The 18716-nt window shown below is 42.2% G+C and overlaps 1 protein-coding gene across 4 annotated transcripts in view; it reads left to right on the forward strand.

The window, feature by feature from the left end:
- Positions 1 to 2021: 2021 nt before the first annotated feature.
- CHKA (choline kinase alpha) overlaps positions 2022 to 18716 on the forward strand; it is a 37613-nt gene continuing 20918 nt past the window's right edge. The window contains exons 1-3 of one of the 4 annotated variants that reach the window (XM_074954748.1): positions 14204 to 14260; positions 15165 to 15188; positions 16085 to 16144. Coding sequence is in view for 1 of the 4 variants with exons in the window: in XM_074954746.1 (XP_074810847.1) it covers positions 2022 to 2338; positions 12178 to 12289 (429 nt within the window). In the remaining 3 variants the exon portion in view is untranslated. Of the gene's footprint in view, positions 2339 to 12177; positions 12290 to 14203; positions 14261 to 15164; positions 15189 to 15365; positions 16145 to 18716 lie in introns of those variants that run through there. The other 3 variants (XM_074954746.1, XM_074954749.1, XM_074954747.1) reach the window with 3 other exon arrangements.

Genomic DNA, 18716 nt, shown 5'->3' on the forward strand with positions numbered 1-18716 from the left:
TCAACTCCAACTGAATAAGACTGTTAATTAGCCTGCCTCTTTCCATAAGAGCTTGGGCTAAAGGAACTCCTGGTTACCATGAGCCAATCTGTCCTGTTTCAGAGTAACAGCCGTGTTAGTCTGTATTCGCAAAAAGAAAAGGAGTACTTGTGGCACCTTAGAGACTAACCAATTTATTTGAGCATAAGCTTTCGTGAGCTACAGCTCACTTCATCGGATGCATACTGTGGAAAGTGTAGAAGATCTTTTTATATACACACAAAGCATGACAAAATACCTCCCCCCACCCCACTCTCTTGCTGGCAATAGCTTATCTAAAGTGATCACTCTCCTTACAATGTGTATGATAATCAAGTTGGGCCATTTCCAGCACAAATCCAGGTTTTCTCACCCCCCCCCACACACACACAAACCCACTCTCCTGCTGGTAATAGCTTATCTAAAGTGACCACTCTCCTTACAATGTGTATGACAATCAAGGTGGGCCATTTCCAAAACAAATCCAGGGTTTAACAAGAACGTCTGGGGGGGGGGGGGGTTAGGAAAAAACAAGGGGAAATAGGTTACCTTGCATAATGACTTAGCCACTCTATTCAAGCCTAAGTTAATTGTATCCAATTTGCAAATGAATTCCAATTCAACAGTTTCTCGCTGGAGTCCGGACTTGAAGTTTTTTTGTTGAAGAATTGCAACTTTCATGTCTGTAATCGCGTGACCAGAGAGATTGAAGTGTTCTCCGACTGGTTTATGAATGTTATAATTCTTGACATCTGATTTGTGTCCACTTATTCTTTTACGTAGAGACTGTCCAGTTTGACCAATGTACACGGCAGAGGGGCATTGCTGGCACATGATGGCATATATCACATTGGTGGATGTGCAGGTGAACGGGCCTCTGATAGTGTGGCTGATGTTATTAGGCCCTGTGATGGTGTCCCCTGAATAGATATGTGGGCACAGTTGGCAACGGGCTTTGTTGCAAGGATAGGTTCCTGGGTTAGTGGTTCTGTTGTGTGGTGTGTGGTTGCTGGTGAGTATTTGCTAATCTGTCCTGCGCAGCAGCAGATCCCACAATGCTCACTGCAGTGGACAGATGGCACTGCCACGCCAAGCCTAACACCCCAGGACATAGTCAATTAAACACTAGCTACCGAATGACGTAATAATGCTATATTGAATTCCCAGATGTTAAAACAAACCTAAAATAAGGTGACCTCAGCTTGGCCCCAGTGCCCCTCTTCTGCTTGTTCAGCTGTACTCACAGCTCAAGTACCCCTCTAGCTGTGCCCCACCTTTTGCCTTCCTCTCCAGTGACTGCCCAGCTCTGCTAAGGCTTAATGTCCTCCCCCTCCCCCCCACCCACGGAGAATCTTGCGGTTGGGAGGTGGATGCTGAGCATACCAGGAGAGAGCATCCTTGTGCTAGGCGGGCACAGCTGGAGGGGGGAGACGGAGTACCGAGGGGAGGGGTGGTGGGCACAGGGGGGAGATGGAGGCAGTGGGGGCTGAGCTCCGGAGGAGGGGGGCGTGGAGCCTGAGCACACAGCGAGGGAGAGCTAAGCCCAGAGAAGGGGCTGAGGGGCGGAGCTCAGAGGGAAGGGGGATGGCGGGGGGAGGTGGGGCTGACCTTCGTGGGTGAATCACCTTGCTCTCTCTCCACATCACTGTGATGCGCGCGAGCCGCACCGATCGCCGGGGCAACCGGGAGCAGCCAATCGGCTGCTTGTGTGCCCCTCACAAAAGCCTGCGTTGCGGCAGCTGGAGCCGCTGCTTCTTTTCTGCGCCAATCAGGAGGCGTCTGGTGCCGGAGCCCGCCGGACTGGTGCGGGTCGAGAGCCAATCAGAAAGGGCGGCGGGGGGTGAGGGGGAGGGAGGCGAAGGGGGTGTGAGTGGGATGAGCGGATCCGCGTGCCGAGCGGGTATAAGAACGGGAAGCAGGCGCGCGCCTCTCGCATTCCGTCTGCGGGCACTGAGTCGAGCGCGCGCACCTCCCCCCACCGATTTACCTCACCCGCCCGCGCTATGAAGACCAAGTTCTGTAACGGCGAAACCGAGCCCTCTCCGCTGGGGCTGCTGCTCGGCTGTAGCCCCAGCCCCGGGGTGGTCCTGCCCGCCGCGGGGCAGCCGCCGTCGCCGCCCACTCACCCTGAGGCCGACGGCAAGGAGCTGGCGGGGGTGCGGGCGCCGCCGCCGCCGCACCAGCCGCCGGCCACGCTGCCGCCACCTGAGGAGGAGCCCGACTCCCGCACCCGCCGCAAGGCGTATCTGTGGTGCAAGGAGTTCCTGCCCGGGGCCTGGCGGGGGCTGCGGGAGGAGCAGCTGCGCATCAGCCCCATCAGGTCAGTGCTTCCTGGGGGCGGGGCAGGGACCCCTGGGGCCACATCAACGGTGCTATGGGGGGGCGGGGCAGCGAGTGAGGGCCAGGGGAGGGGGGCACTGTGGAGATGGGGCGGGTGGCGGGCGCTGTGGGCCTGAGGGGGTGGGGAGCCAGTTGGTTCCTCCTTCTTCTCCCCCCCCCCGGGCCGGGTGACGGGCGCTATGGGGCTGAGTGGGCGGGGACCTTCTCCCACCTGCATTCTCCTTCTGGCCTGGGGCACTGTAGGATGCGCGGGGTAGCCCCCCCACCCACGCACTTGTTGTGGGGTGGGGGCGGGAAGCAGGCAGGCTGAGCTCCTCAGGCTGGATTCTTCCTCCTCTCCCCCTCGCCAAGAAGACCAGCTGCAAGGTCAGCGCGGCCAACCAACCTAGAGTCCCGCGGGGGCGGGGCAGGGAGGACCTACCTTCCGCTGCAGCCTCCAAAGCCCAGGCGGCATAGGGGGCTGGGCAGCAGAAATCAGTTGAAGTTCAGCATTGTTAAGTCACGGCATCGAATCCAGAACCACAGTAAAGGGGGAGGGTCCGGCACCGTTACGTCTGTGGCTCAACTCTGAGCCAAGAGGAAGTGCTCTGGGTGGTTACCAAAATATGTTTGATTCGTGGCTCAACAGGGAGTTTGTGGGAGCTCCTGCACTGCTTGTACAAATGCCTAGAAATGCTTGCACTCTATTTAATTTGAGTGTTTCAAACTTGTTCCTTGGTTTTTTGGTCTCAGTGGCTTTTTTCAGTGTTCAAAATTTCATATTTTCTTTTCATCCTGTAAATTGCAAATGGTAGTGCAAATCCCAGCATTGTGAGTCATCTTTAGGTTTCTGTAGTGCTGTGATTCAGCATGTCAGTTGGTTACCATAGAGTAACCAGGTTTGTATGGCTTGGATATGAAAATGGGGGCGTTATGAAGTGTGGATTCTTTGGTCAGCAACTGTATGTAATGTATTTTGAAACTGCTCTGAGTGAAAGAGCAGTATCTGTTTTTTACATCAGTCTTAAATACTTCCAAATGCCCAGTAGTTCTGACCACTACTGTGGTTTAAGGGTTTGCATTTTCAAAATCCACTATGTGAAAGGGATTTGTGACTTCAAAATTATTTGCCCAACCAGTTTAAAATATTGTAGGATCTTAATTAACTTGAAATCTAGTACTGTTTAATTCTCTAACTGACCTTCAGGAGCTATGCTTGTACCTGAGCCCCCCTGGCATTGTTTGTGGCTCTAGAACATGTTCCATTTTTAAATGTTTCTCCCATGCTTGTTATGTGAAACCCATACAGAGCACTGATTATTCAGGTTAAATGGTGGAAATGACTAGACAGAGTTGGAGTATACAAGTATAAAATGAAGACTCTTCTTGAATTTGTTACGCTAAACTAAGATGGTGTCTGATTTTTTTTAACTCTTTATACAGATATGATCTGAGTCGGCTGTTTTCTATAATTAGTTAATTAAACATTAAAGGACCACAATCATTGTGGTTTTCTAATATTCTGACTTTACCTGTCCAAATAGCTGCGAATAGTCACCAGAATGACATTATCCAAAAGTCCTTTTGTTGCCAGTCAATAGACTAATCTTCTTCCTACTGTGTTGGATACTTATTATCTTACTCTGATCTACCCACTCCTGTTCTCCTCTTTCAGTCTGCTTCACCAACTGAGGCTAAACATTTCCATTTTGCCTCAGACTGTGGTGTGCTCTCCTGCATTTCTTGGAAGGTTTCCCTTTTGCCTTTGAGACAAATTATCCAGATCATTTGCACTGGCAGCTGCCCTCAGGAAGGGGGCTGTGACAAAAAACCTTAATTGTTACATTTTGCTGGCCAGAAGTTGCACTCTACTGCCATAGAACCTCTTGGACTCAGTTTCCCCCTTAAGGAGAACATAGCCCTGGATTAACAAAATTGGGTACTCTGTTACTGGCTGTTCATAGAAAACTGCTCTAATGACACTGCATCCAAGAGGCTCTGAGCACCATCATTGCCAGGAGGTGCTGGAGCTGGATCGGTCATGTGCTTCGGATGAAAACTGATTCCATCACCAGAGTAGCAATAAGATGGACACCTGAAGGCAAGCAAAAATGAGGCTGCCTGAAAACAACATGGCGAAGAGCTGTGGAAGCCAAACTGAAAAACCTGGAGCACAGCTGGGAAACTTGAAAGATTTGACACAGTAGTGGAGGAGCTTTGACACTGCCCTAAACACCAGCGGCATAGTAGCCAATGTGGCCTGTGGGGCTCTAGCAGTTTTGGGGTCTCTCCCTTGGCCCCACCTGCCACCCCCAGGTTCTTCCACTAGGCAATTTAAAATGGCCTGGGGCCCTGGCAGCGGAGCAGAGCTGAATGGTGTCTACCTGCTTGCTCTGTCTGCCAGCCCCTCCCTGTGGCCCCAGGGTGGGGCAGGGTTGTGCCTCCATGCACTACTCTTGCCCCAAGCACCCCTGTGGCCAATAGGAAGCTGTGGAGGCGGTGTCTGGGGGCAGCAGCGCATGGAGGCCCACTGGCCCGCCCCGCCTTACAGCCCCAGTTAAGCGCCACACCTCCTGACTCTCTCCCAGAGCCTGCACCCTCTCTGACCCTCAAACTCTCTCCCAGAGCCTTAGGCAGGTGGGGGCGGGGTGGAATTTTGGGCAGCATGAGTGACATTGGCCTGCTGGGAGGATTTGAGGACTGGCACTGGCCCTAAGGTAAATTGAGTTTGAGATCCCTGTGTAATAGGATGGTGATGGAAAAATGCTACCAGTTTAGATGTAGAATATATTGATCCTGATGTCAGGGAGGGTCAAAATATTGTGAATTGATAGCAGAGTGAACCACATTGCTCTGGTTAATTGCACAGCTTTTATAAGCTGCAATTCCTATAAAATTTTTATATCAATTGCTTTTATATAACAGAACAAAGTAATATGTGACAATGACAATCATGCTATTTTTGCTCTGCTTTGGAAAACTGAGCAGAGACATTGGAGATGTTGCCTCTTGCAAAGGTGTTACTTTTTTCCCCATCTGTGGCCATTAATCAGCAGCGCAGGGATGGTGTATGCCAACCTTTACTGAGTAGAGTAGCACCTCTCTACAGGCTGACAAAGGAGTCCCTGTTTGAAGTGCCAAATCGTACAGTGCCACAGAAGCCGATTAATTGAATCTTGTTGCCTTTTCACATACCTTTTTTCATAGTCACATTGGAATTGTATTCAATAGCTGTAAATACAGCTTTAAGTGACTTGTGCCACAAGGAAAGCCTTATTGGTCTCCTGTGTGATGTGCCTTGATTAAATCTTTCAGAGATGAAGTGCATGAAACTATTGCCCTTGCAAAACATAGTCGAGTCAAGTTCAACCTAAACAAGTTAAATGGCGTAGCACAAGGATTCCTGAGCCTTGATAGTGTCACCAGTAGAGCACCAGACTAATACACTTCAAAATCAGTCATTCATGTAGGAATTGTCCTTCACCCTGGTTTTGTATTCTAGAAGTAACTTGAAAGGACTGTTTATCCTAAGCCTTGGTCTACACTACGAGTTTAGGTCGAATTTAGCAGCATTAGGTCAATTTAACCCTGCACCCGTCCACACAACAAAGCCATTTTGGTTGACTTAAAGGACCGTTAAAATCAATTTTTGTACTCCTCCCCAACAAAGGGATTAGCGCTAAAACCAACAACACAGGGTCGAATTTGGGGTAGTGTGGACACAATTCAACGGTATTGGCCTCCGGGAGCTATCCCAGAGTGCTCCATTGTGACTGCTCTAGACAGCACTTTCAACTCAGATGCACTAGTCAAGTACACAGGAAAAGCTCTGGGAACTTTTGAATTTCATTTCCTCTTTGGCCAGCGTGACGAGCTCATCAGCACAGGGGACCATGAAGTCCAAGAATAACAAAAGAGCTCCAGCATGGACCGAACAGGAGGAACTGGATCTGATCGCTCTATGGGGAGATGAATCCGTGCTATCAGAACTCCGTTCCAAAGGATGTAATGCTGATATATATGCCAAAATCTCCAAGGGCAAATGCAAGGTGTTTACAATGCTCACAACTGCAGCGGTGATCGGAGCAGGCTTCCGCTTGCAGTGCTATGGCGCATGCATGGGCAATCCAGGAAAAAGGGCAAGAAATGATTATCTGCCATTCCTTTCACGAGGGAGGGACGGAGGGGTCACTGACGACATGTACCCAAAACCACCAGTGGCTTCCTTGTCAGTTATCTCAATTTTTTAATTAATAAAGAAAGAATGCATGGCTTCAAAACAATAGTTACTTTATTTCGAAGGGGGGAGGGCGGTTTGCTTATGGGGAATTAAAATCAACAAAGGGGGTGGGTTTGCATCAAGGAGAAACACACACACACTGTCACTCTGTAGCCTAGCCAGTCATGAAACTGGTTTTCAAAGTCTCTGTGATGCACAGCGTGCCTTGCTGTGCTCTTCTAGTCGCCCTGGTGTCTGGCTGGTCAAAATCGGATGCCAGGCCATTTGCCTCAACCTCCCACCCCACCATAAACGTCTTTCCCCCTTACTCTCACAGATATTATGGAGCGCACAGCAATCGGCAATAACAATGGAAATGTTGGTTGCGCTGAGGTCTGACCAACAGCGCCATCGAGCTTTTAAATGTCCAAAGGCACATTCTTCCACCATTCACACTTGCTCAGCCTATAGTTCAACTGCTCCTTACTACTGTCCCAGGCTTCATGAGCCATGGGAGCAAGGGGTAGGCTGGGGTAGGTATGACCACGTGGTACTGCCAGCTGGGAGAGCAGCCTGAGGCAGAAGCTTCCAGTTTGCAGGATAGCAGAGTTGCAGCGGAAGCGGTGGAGTGAGCAAAACACCATTGAGGATGGCTAGCAGTGCTATGGCATCTGTGTGGTTAACCCAGGAAAAAAGCTACAAAACAATTTTCTGCCGTTGCTTTCACGGCGGGGGGGGGGGGGGGGGGCAACTGACTACATGTACCCAAAACCACCTGTGACAATGTTTTTGCCCCATCAGGCATTGGGAGCTTAACCCAGACACTAGCCATGGTACTGCGGACACATTCTGCCGACTTAATGGACTTAGTGGGGACACACACAATCGACTGTATAAAATTGCTTCTGAAAAATCGACTTCTATAAAATTGACCTCATTTCATAGGGTAGACATACCCTAAGACCAGTAAACAGACTATACCATTCTCAAGGGCTTTAGAAGGGAAGTAAACATTAACAGTTTGTTCTATGTTAAATGCTATTTGGAGATATAGGTAGACCTAGTGTTGTAGTCATGACTCTACATGATCTATTTTTGCTCTTCATTTGATCTCCCTTATCTTTCTATTACTTTCTTCTCCCTGCTTACCTGTATGGTTATAAGTTGCCTAATCTTCCCCCCGCTACATACTTCCCTGGATACTTGCCAGACCACCTGGTCCTTTTTTCCTTAAACATAGGATCTGGTTGCCTTGTACCATGTTTCCTTGGATATTCGTTTCCCACAGATGAATCTGGTTCCAAAGGATTGTTGCTGTTTCCTCTATGTAATTAGCAGCCCCAGTAGAAGCACACAGGCTAGCTGCTTCTCAGTGGTGGCTTCTTAATTTAATTTTTATTTTTTTAGTCCATCACAAAGGGCATAGATATCTGTAAAAGCAGCTGAAAATGAGTAGCTAGTGCTATGTGAGTAGCTAGCTCTCTGCAAATAAGTTTAGGAAGTGCTGATCTACACAGCTTTTTTTGTGGGCCTCTGACATTCAGACTCCTAGGATCCCATTGAAGGGAAACTTGAGCAATACAATATGATCAGGTCTACCATGCTGTGCTTTTCCCAGACCTCTGAGCTTTTGGGCATCTGAAAGAGCTGTACCTTTTTAGATAGTTGTGAGATCATGGCATGACATACACAAAGTATTGATTTAACTTAATTGGTGTAATACAGTGCAAATTTTAAGGGACATAATGAAGTATAAAATGTAGTTTTTAGCCTACTACTTTATCCTGGTCACCTTTTTTTAGATGAGCCCATATTACCACTGTCAACAATTATACTCCTGTCAGTATTAGACTATTTTTTCTTTGCTGTGAAGGGAAATTCCTGATAATGCTGATAGAGGCAGTAATGAAGACCTGCTGCAGAAAAGCAATATAATAGAGACAATGTGGGGTGAGTGAATAAGCTTTTTTCCCCAAAAAGCAAAGTGGAACTGGGAACCTTTTAAGTATTACTAAGTAACATTCTGAAATCTGTGGGAGCCAAAATAAAGGCTATAGTAATGTGTATTGCATGCTAACCTTTTCTAAAAGATTATCTGTCATCTTCCGCCATAATTTGATACTGGTGCACTTTACTAAGTAGTTCCAGGATACTGGCACAACCACTTAAAGGACTGCAGGATTTCCTAAACACCTTATCCAGCTAAAATTACAACCATGATTTAGCAGTTTTTCCAAATGCCTGTATAAGTTCCTGTTCCTAACAAGTGCCTCAGCCATTATTTGTTTAAAGCTCAGTTGTGGTCTGAAAATGAATACTAAATAACGGCAGCATAAGCTACTCAGTTTGTCTCAATTATTTCCTATCCGGTGAACTCAGTTAAAGTAAAAAGATGGTTTTCTAATTGCTGTCCCAGCAAACTCAACCTGGGATCCTAAAGTCAAACTTAAGCTCTTTCTCCATGTTACCAGTAGAAAAAGGTTCCACAGGCCAGATTTTGCCCTCCATAAGTGTTGCACAGGTATCTTCAGTGGGTTTGCACAAGTGTAACTGGTCCTGCAACTGTAACTTGGTAATCAATTCTTAGTCATGCTCAAGAATGATTTGAAATCACCTCACTAGACTACTAGATCTGCAGTGCTCACAAGTCAAAAGTAACAATGCATTAATCAGCCTGTTATGACTCTGACTATTATATGCAGGGAGCATACCTGTTGGGTAAGAATGAACTATGTTTAGTCATGTTTCAGGGTAAAACTGCATTTTAAATAAGACTCATTAATTAAAGCTAAACTGAGACAATAACTTTTATGTTGCATACTGGAACTTAAATGGTTGAACCAACTTATTTCAGTTTTTAAAAACAAGGTTCTCCTGGGCCCTTCTAAGCCATTTCAGCACACTGGAAATATTAAAAGATAACACTAACAGCAAGTGGAGTATGTGGCAGTAGCTGGCTTCTTTGTAAAACACCACTGTCATAAAGACCTTTCTTTGAAATGCAGTACTTCAAACATTATGAAATTTTGTAATGAACATAGCTTTATGCATTACAGGTAAGAGGTGATGCCCATCTGTAATCACAACTGCAGGATTTTCATAGGTTTCAGTTATCCTATGATTCTATAAGTGACATCAGTTAGTGTTCTCTTCTTTCCCTCTCAATCTGTTTGCTGCTGCCTTATGAATAATTTACTGGGTGGGATTATGACATCAGAATTAGAGGGAGGAAACATAGGTTTGGCTGTCTTCAGGGTAATCAGATCACTGATTTACATATTAGAAACAAGTAGGCAATGTAGTAGTAAATTCTTCTGTAGCACTTTTTCACGTGAAATAAGTGAGCATAAATGGGGTATGATATGAGCAAAAGTGTTCAATCTTTTTTATCTTGAAATGATTTAAAGGAGGAGGTTCAATTTACTATGTAAAGGTACTGGATATCCAGGATGTTGCCAAGATAATTAAATGCTTGAAGGCTTTCAAAAGGTGAACTTGTAATTGGGATACGCAAAGCAGTATTAACTCCAGGATAGCAAAGCAATGGGATCTTGCTGACACGGGAGAGAACCAGAAGTATACTGACGTTTTCCCCTTGACAGATACCTGTCTAGCTATAACTAATTGAGGTACCATATTTAAATTTGACTAGATATTTAGCTTGAAAGTATGCTAACTTCCTGGGGATGCCTAACTCAACTTTCATTTGTTCACCCAACATCTCAGTTCTTTGTGGCTCTTGTGATTATCACTGCAAACTGACCACCATCTTCCTTTCTGAGCTTTTGCATGTTTCCCTGATGTCTTCGATCATATATTAGTATACTACCTAGTACAGTAGGATCCCAATCCTAGTTGGGATGAGTAGCTATGGTAATATAAACACTTTAAAAAATGCCAGACTTGCTCATAGAGACGAATCCGTTTGCCAGTACAAGTGCCAAACTACAGCCCTCTGAGCCATCTGACAGATAGCAACTATTATCTTCCTTTTGGAACTATTACAATTGACAAACTTATCACTCTGTCCCAACCACAAGGAACAAAAATAGCCCTAGACACATCCATCATTTTTAGCTTTCCATTCACGAAGCTGTGAACCAATTCTAACATTTTCAGTTTTCATCCTTTGACCTGCCTAGCTTCATCAACCTTCTTATTCCATTTTTCTTTGCCTATAAAAGGGGCATCAGACAAATATTCTGCTTGCTATTGGACCACCAACAGAGGAAAATATCACTCCAGATGTATTTCATTTCCCCTCTGTAAAATTATCGTCACAGTTGTAGGCAGTATTGTCTCCTCTGACGCTGTTGGTTACTCTTTAAATACAAAAAATAACATTTAAAGATGCTATATGAAGATATTTTATTACTGGACTTCATAAGACCTAACACCACTGCAACCATAGCTACAGAGCATATGAGTCTAGTCTGTTTGTTTGCAGAATGAGCTGACATGCAATCACACTAAATTGTTGTCCATGGATAGTTAAATAGGTATTTTGACTGATCAACCTGCGCTGGAAGCTTTTGTTCAAGTAAAATTTTAAACTATTCTAGTAAAAGGGGTACAAACTGAAAACCTGGTTCTTTAAAACACACAAAAAGGAACCTCTAAGATTAATCATATCATATGCAGAGTGTATAGTAGAGATGTTTCTTTCACAATCTCTTGTAACAGGTGCTAGTCCCACTACAGTAGGGCTCCCCAGATGAATATTCAGCTAGTTAAACTGAGCTAGTGCAAATCAAATTTCAGTACATTTTAGATCTACAGGTTTCTGCATATGAAACTACCATGTGACTCTTACTTTTTTACTATGGGTAATCAGGGCCAAAATCATGCAATTTCTCTGGAGTTCTAATTAAACCATTAATCGATGGTATCCTTCAATACCTGATGTTACAAGTAAGTAAAGGGAGAGAGCATAGTACACAATCAAGTTCGCAGAAGTGAATGAAACGCCTGCCAAACTTCTGTGTTCATAACTGCATGTCTCTTGTGATAAACTGACTGAACTTTTTTCGGTGACTATTAAATCTAATCTTTCTGGAGATTTAGTGCTTATGAAGAGAAGAGTACAGCTTAGAACAGCATCATTTTAGCTACTGGGGGAGAAGCTTGTTAAAATATCTCAGTCCTGACCTGCACCATATCTACTATTCTGCTCATGAGCCTTTCCACAAATAGATCCTGTTGCTGTTCACTTAAATAATAAAATGGCCTTTGAAAATGTGGAAAAGTCTTCATTCCTCAGGCTAGATTCCAATGATTCTCTTCAGCAGAAACACTATCCCACAGTAATAAGTCAAACACCTATTTTTTTCCTCCCCCCTAAATAAAAAGGTAGATTTCTGTCCTGTACAGCTTCTAATGGCAAGCTATTATCAGCAGTCTTAAATAAAATTTTCTGTTACTGATTTGTGATTTAGTAATGTGCTGAAGAGTTTGAATTTAGTCTGCATTTAGATCAGGTCACTTATTCCAGATCTGACAGTCCAAAGCTTTGGAATATGTAATAAAGCAGGAACCTGGTCTTCACTGATATGAGACATGAGAGGAATGTACAGTTTTCTGATGTTCAGTAGACTTTATGAACATTGCCTTTCTTTTGTTAGAGGTGGCCTTAGCAACATGCTGTTCCAGTGCTCGTTACCTGACACCATGGAGACGGTTGCAGATGAGCCACGAAAAGTTCTCCTCCGCTTATATGGCGCAATCCTACAGATGGTGAGTACATAGAACATTTTGGGCGTGGGAGGGTTTCTATAGTTTATCTGGATAATTATTTCAAGAGACTTAAATTATCAGTGTCAAGGCGAGTGTGTTCTACTCTTATTGTTGGGGAATGTTTTTTGGTGGTGGTGGGAATAGATCTCTAGTTTCAGTTTCTGTTTTAATTTGTCATTGCCTAGAACTTGTACTCCTTTCTATACAGAAATCCTGGCTCGTGTCTATCAGCTGAAGGCTCATTTGCTGTTGGTTTGGTCCATAATGTTTATTTCTGGTATTAAGAGTTTGGAGTGTGATATTCCAAAACAAGGTATAAAATCTGCTGCTGTGTAATCTATAGGAATTTCTTTGGCATCATTAAGATTTCAAAGGACTAAACAATTTGTAAATCCTTTAAATCTTAGCCTCACTTTCACAAACCCTTCTGAGGTTTAAGTTGAAGCTTTGTCAAACTTACTCTGAATAGTCTTTGAGAGTTTTGTAGAGACCTATGCTGAGTAGATGTCTATTATGGTTACTGTAAAACCTATTGATGTACAGTATTTAATAGCATTAAAACTTCAGACACAAACATCCAGTACCCTGCAGCTGTCACATTCTGAAATACAAGTTTTGGAATGAATGCTAGGTGTGACAACTGCTATAGCAGCTTACTAACATGGAGCTTTTTATCAAACATTCTTTCAGTATTGCTCTCATTGCCAATTGGTCAGTACCAAGATTAAAACCCCTTTTAAAGATTGACAGAATTATGTGGCAATATTTATAGAGAATTAACAGGTGAACTTCCAAATGGAGTATACAAAACACTCTGTAAAGATGACTTATTATAAAATTCTTAACAGCTATAACTGCATAACTATGGAACAAATTTTAACCTTATCTACCTTGCTTGACACGTCACACAATAACGTTCAGTTTTTCCCATGTGATTGAAATTTCTCTTGCTGACCATTAGTTGGTGGCAATTTCCTTCAATTCCCAATCACTTCCTTGGAATAATCTTCTGAAGGTTTTATTACATCAGTTAGTTAATGAAAATGTAATCCATGCTTCCTTCTGTGAATTGACCAGAAAGTGATAATAGCATCCAATTAAACCTGAAGGTGTCACTTAACTAATCACAAAATGCATCTTTATATACACAACCTAAAAATGAGATTCAGGTCCTGACTTTGATTGCTGAAAGCCTGGACCATCGTTCATTTTAAAGGGTTTATTCTTATGGCCCACTGTAGCCAAGTATTGCGGCAACAGCCATAAGATTATCCACTGGTCTGAAACCACCCAGGCACAGCTTGGATGTAAATTAAGAATTCAGTCTGCATTTGGCTTCACTGAATACTGTCTTTTTAATAACTTTTTTGTTTTAGTTAAACCTTCTGAAAGAGAACTGGTTATTTTTAAAAAACTTAATCCATAGTCAATTTACAAAATAGGCTATAGAGATTGATATTAGTATAATTCAGTAAATGATTTTCACAATAGAATAACTTTATTTAATGGCTTTAATTTTAGTCTATTTTAAAATGTTAGTTGTTTTTAGTAGGAAAATGGACTGCAAAACATCTGTATTTGAGTAATGGAAGGGCAGAACATCTGTCTCTTTTTAATAACAAGAGGCTTTGAATGTAATTATGCATTGAAAAAGTTTGGAAAAACAAACTACAAATACTAGAGCTTAGTCACCTGCCTCCTTCCCTCGGGGTTTTTTCTTGACTTACCTCTTTTCTGCCCTGTTCATAAAAGAATCAAAACAAGATTTTGGGCTTTAAAATCTAAGAACTAATTTGTCTAAATTGGTTAAATCATTTGAAACTGCATTCAGAACTTTTCTAACCTTTTTTCATCTTGGTGTTGAAGGATCTTTTGAGATGTCTAACTTCCTTTATTTCCATAGTGGCAGTGAAATGACTGCTCTTGTTGGTGCAGTTCACTAAGGGTTAAGTAAGCAGAGAAAGTCCCAAGGTAAAACTTTCAGATTGCATTGAGGTTCACAGTTTCTGTCGACCAACATTTGTCTCTTCCAGCACCTACATCTTAAACTCAAATTAAAACAAGCAAACTGCTTTTTTTTAATTGGGGTATTTTGGAAGCCTCATTTAGGATTGCAGTGAATTTCTGGTGGCATAAACTAAAATGATTAAGCATGGTTAAAAAGAACAAGGTGAACAAAATTCTTCCCTTTTTTAGTGATTAAAAAGTAGCACTTGCTCAATTTTAAATAAAAATAGAAATAGTTAAGTTTCTCAGTTTTGGGTCCTAACACTAAAATTATTTCTTTAAAGACCCAGTGATAGTTTTAGAAAAATAAGGCACCACTTGTAAGTTTTAACTCATTTTGCCGCCTTTGGAATAGCAGTTTTGAACACTTGTCAGTTCCAATTTCTGTCGAAATTGGTGGTGCACAAAGCAAGCTATGCTAGGTTCCCTCATTCAGTGAAGACTGTATTCATACTAAATAAAGGAGTGAAACACAGAAAAGTAGATGACACTGACTTTTTAAATGAAGGATACTGGCACCACTACTTCCAATATGAGCCACCTTTGGGAGAACCATTTGTTGCTAATAGAAAATGATCCCAGTTTGCTTATTATGAATTTTGGAAGACACAAATGTCAGTACATATAACTCATCAAATATAAACCATGCCAGTTGGTTAAAGCTGCCACACAAGGATAGCTTTGTCCTTCCTCTGTCATAATAGTTTATATGTTTAAGAAATTTTCTGTGTGCATGAATGTGGGGTGGAGGGCGGAGCTGAACTGGCTTGGCCATTATGAATGGTCTCACTGGCATGGATGTTTATACACATCAAGGACTTCTCTTGAGTATATCCTTGAGCAGATCTTTATTTTATTTTTTAAACAGGACAAGTATTTGTGCTTGTGAAAGGTAAAAATACTAACCACATTAAAATTGAAGTGTTTGAGGCACAATGCAGATATGTCACATACATTCAAAGTAAACTAATGCCTTTTGCTGCTTTTTTTCTCATTCCTGCCCAAAAGAGCTAAATTGTTACGGGAGCATTTAACTTTAAAACCTCTCAATGCAACCAAGTGACTATTGAAGTGTTGTCTATCTTGGCGTATAAACTTCTGAACTGAAAGATTTGCCAAAGTGCACTTAACGTTTTGGACTTTGAGACTAGATTTTATATGCAGAACATTCTAATATTGTGTGCTGTTTTCCTATTTAAATTCAGAATTAAATCTCCCTCAAAAGCTCCCACATTATTACAACAGTTGGTACTATAACTTTCAACTTTTTTATTTATGTACGTTTACCTACCAAAAGATGACTTGGAGGTTGATTCACATTCCCACTTTTTCTGTCAAAATAAAAGCATTAACTCAGCATTACTGGGGCTTTACATTGTTTAACAGCCAAAACAAATTCCTACATATAAATGAAGACAAGACAGACCTGGGAACTCTAATGTTCTATCTGGTCTCTAACCTTTCATTCAAGCAAACAACTGAACAAGTTAAAATGCTTGCCACATTTCTGTAGAAAATTGTTCCATACCTGCCTTGCTGCCTTTTATTTTTTGTAACTAAATAAAATGCAGACTGCTGTGTAACTGTAATTATCAATGTTTTCTGTGATTGTTGCTGTTTTTAATGTCTGTTTGTAGCATGGAATAACTACAAATCCCTGGCACTGGCAGATAGCTTGAATGAAGCCAAGCACCTCTTACAGGGGATATATTTGTGTTGGGTGGAGTTAAGGGTGTTCTGAGGGTAATGTACCACTTTAGTTGTATATGCATGTGTTCTCTGCTGCAGGCTTGCCCATGCGATCGTGCCTAGAGCACTCTGGTTTCCAGGTGACAGACACGATTCACGGTATAGTATGAGATCTCTGAAGTTGGAGCATTCTCTACAGCTTTCATTTTTTTTAGTTCCAGGTTTTGATATGTTTAGAAAATAGTAAAACTTAAGTAGAACAGCTAGTTTATGCTGTCTAAATATGTAAAGAGTAACTACAAATACCAAAATATTGCACAAAATATTCCCCATTCCTTTCTTCTGCTCCCTCATTAGAGAATGGTAACTTTGTCTGAAGTCAAGAGGATTAGAGATGTCTTGATATAAGGCAGAGTTCCTAGTGCAGGTCCTAAAAAATAACTAACCAATTCCCAGTTGCTAAGATTTAGATGAAGTTACTCTGGTCTCATTTCATTCAGATTTGCCTAGGTACAAGGACACACACAACATAAGCTATAATCCTTTTCAGGTGGAACTCAGTGTCTGAATCAATATATTACATTCTGCTTAATAGAGAGCTCTGGGCATCCCTTTTACCAGGTAGCTTACATATCAATTTTCACCATCAGACTTTAGAGTCCAAGGAGGACTTCCAGTTTCTACTGGTACTTGGTAATGAGTTGTACTGACCAGGTTTCAGGATTTGAAAATGTTTCCATTCTGTGACTCAGTATGCATTTAACTCTTTTGGTCACTTGAAACAGTCACCAGCAATGGAGTAAATCCACAAAGTTGCAGGTTCCAGTGCTAGAAATGAACTTGCAGACTAGGAGCTGGGGGACCATTGCTTTAAAGCATAGCAAATTTCACTACCCTCAGGCTTGTGCTGACCAGCTCACTTCCTCCAAAGACTCAGGGTTGTGTTAATTCATCTTCCAATAGAAGCCAGCTTGTCCAGTAAATCCTGGGGTGTCAGGATGAAAATGCAGAACTTAAATTCTCCTTGTCAAACTGGCATATGTGATCAGTGTAGATGTAAACCAGTCATGTTCTTAACACTTAATTTACAGTGAAACAATCTTTGCCATTGAACAGCAAGAAACCTTCACATAGGTCAATAGATTCTGTATAGGGTTGGAGTGGGAAAAATTTAAAGATTAGTTACTCAAGATCAAGGGTCTGTTGGGGGGAGGGGAATCACCTTTGGCTACTAGCTCTAAAGACTTGCAGCAACTTTTCTACCCCCACTTCCCCTCCTATCTGCATCTTAGTATTAAATAGTTGTCCTCACTGGCACCTATTAACCTTGAATTTATTAGGTTTACTTTTAATCTGTTTTTTAAGCAAACTCCTTTCTGCAATAACAAGAACACTAGTATCCAGTCCTACTTCAAGGAATGGCCCACCACCTTAAAATGGATTTCAGAACATGTATATGTGCTTTCCAGTTAACAAAATATTTCCCTACAGAAATCTTGGGAGCCAGTCCTGGTTCTCTACTTCAAATAGTTCATCACTTCTAAAAAATCTCTTCATTGCTCTTAAAGCAAACATAAGATCAATAGCATTGGCTCTTATTAAAAACTAGAGTTGCACTTCCTGAGCTTCTGATAGCTTGTGAAGTGAGCTCTATTATGGGGAAAATGCATTCTTGATGGCTGTTTGTTCAAGAGTAGGAGAATTACATGCACTGTCTGTTCGCTAACTGGTGCAAGAAAATAATTGTCTCTCAAACATTATTCTTACAGGTGACTTCCTGATTATCTCCACTAAAATGAGTTTTTTTCTTAACCTCTAATATCTAAGCCTTAAAGAAACTTTTCTCACAAAAAGCTCAGTCCAAAAGTATTCACTAGTTACAGATCCTCCTTGTCAGACTATAACAGGAGATTTATCTAATTTTGCACCATGACTAGATGGATAGCCATCTGTGTACTACTCCCCTCAACCCTCTATTCATAATTGCAAACCATTAATTTCAGAACTTTTCCACATTCTATCTTCTGCCTTGCTTGAACACTTCTAACATTCTGTGCTGAGGTAACAGAAAAGAAGGAATCCTGCAGAAGTCTTGTTTTCTGATGAATCTGCAGTACACATCCATCATTACTTTCTCCTAAAGATATAGTACAGTAGATGCCCTTAAGATTCTCAGGCACCAATCTGAAGAATAGTAACACAAGAGTCAAGAGTACTGACCAGTCTCTTGATACTGGTATGAACCAAATAAATTTAAAGTGATACCTATTCAGGTCTTGGAAAAAGCCATCTAATCCACTTAACTTCTGATAAACTGAACCATTCTAGGAGCATCATGAAGCAGGAAAGACTCCTGGATGGTGAGTAACCCTTGGCTGTTCCAAGAATATTGACATAAGATGCAATAGTGATATTGACATAAGACACACTTTTCAGAGGAGTCCTTTTGTACAAGGCTTAACATTATTGCTTAATTACACATTAGGCTCAGTGGGTGTTTAAGACTAATTAATTTCATTGGAAGGAATATATACTAATTTAGTAGCCTTCATATTGTCTGCTAGGAGCTTAGTACCTTAGTGGAATAGGAAGTACTTTCTGACAGATTCTTGATTATATCAACTACATCCTTGCTGTAACTTTTGACATAAATACTGTTGCTGTATTGTTTGTGTAAATCATTAGTTTGCTGTGTGGTACTTAGGGCAGACGGTGATGCTTAACTTGTATG

This window comes from Natator depressus, chromosome 6 (assembly GCF_965152275.1).
Source record: "Natator depressus isolate rNatDep1 chromosome 6, rNatDep2.hap1, whole genome shotgun sequence".
NCBI lineage: Eukaryota > Metazoa > Chordata > Testudines > Cheloniidae > Natator > Natator depressus.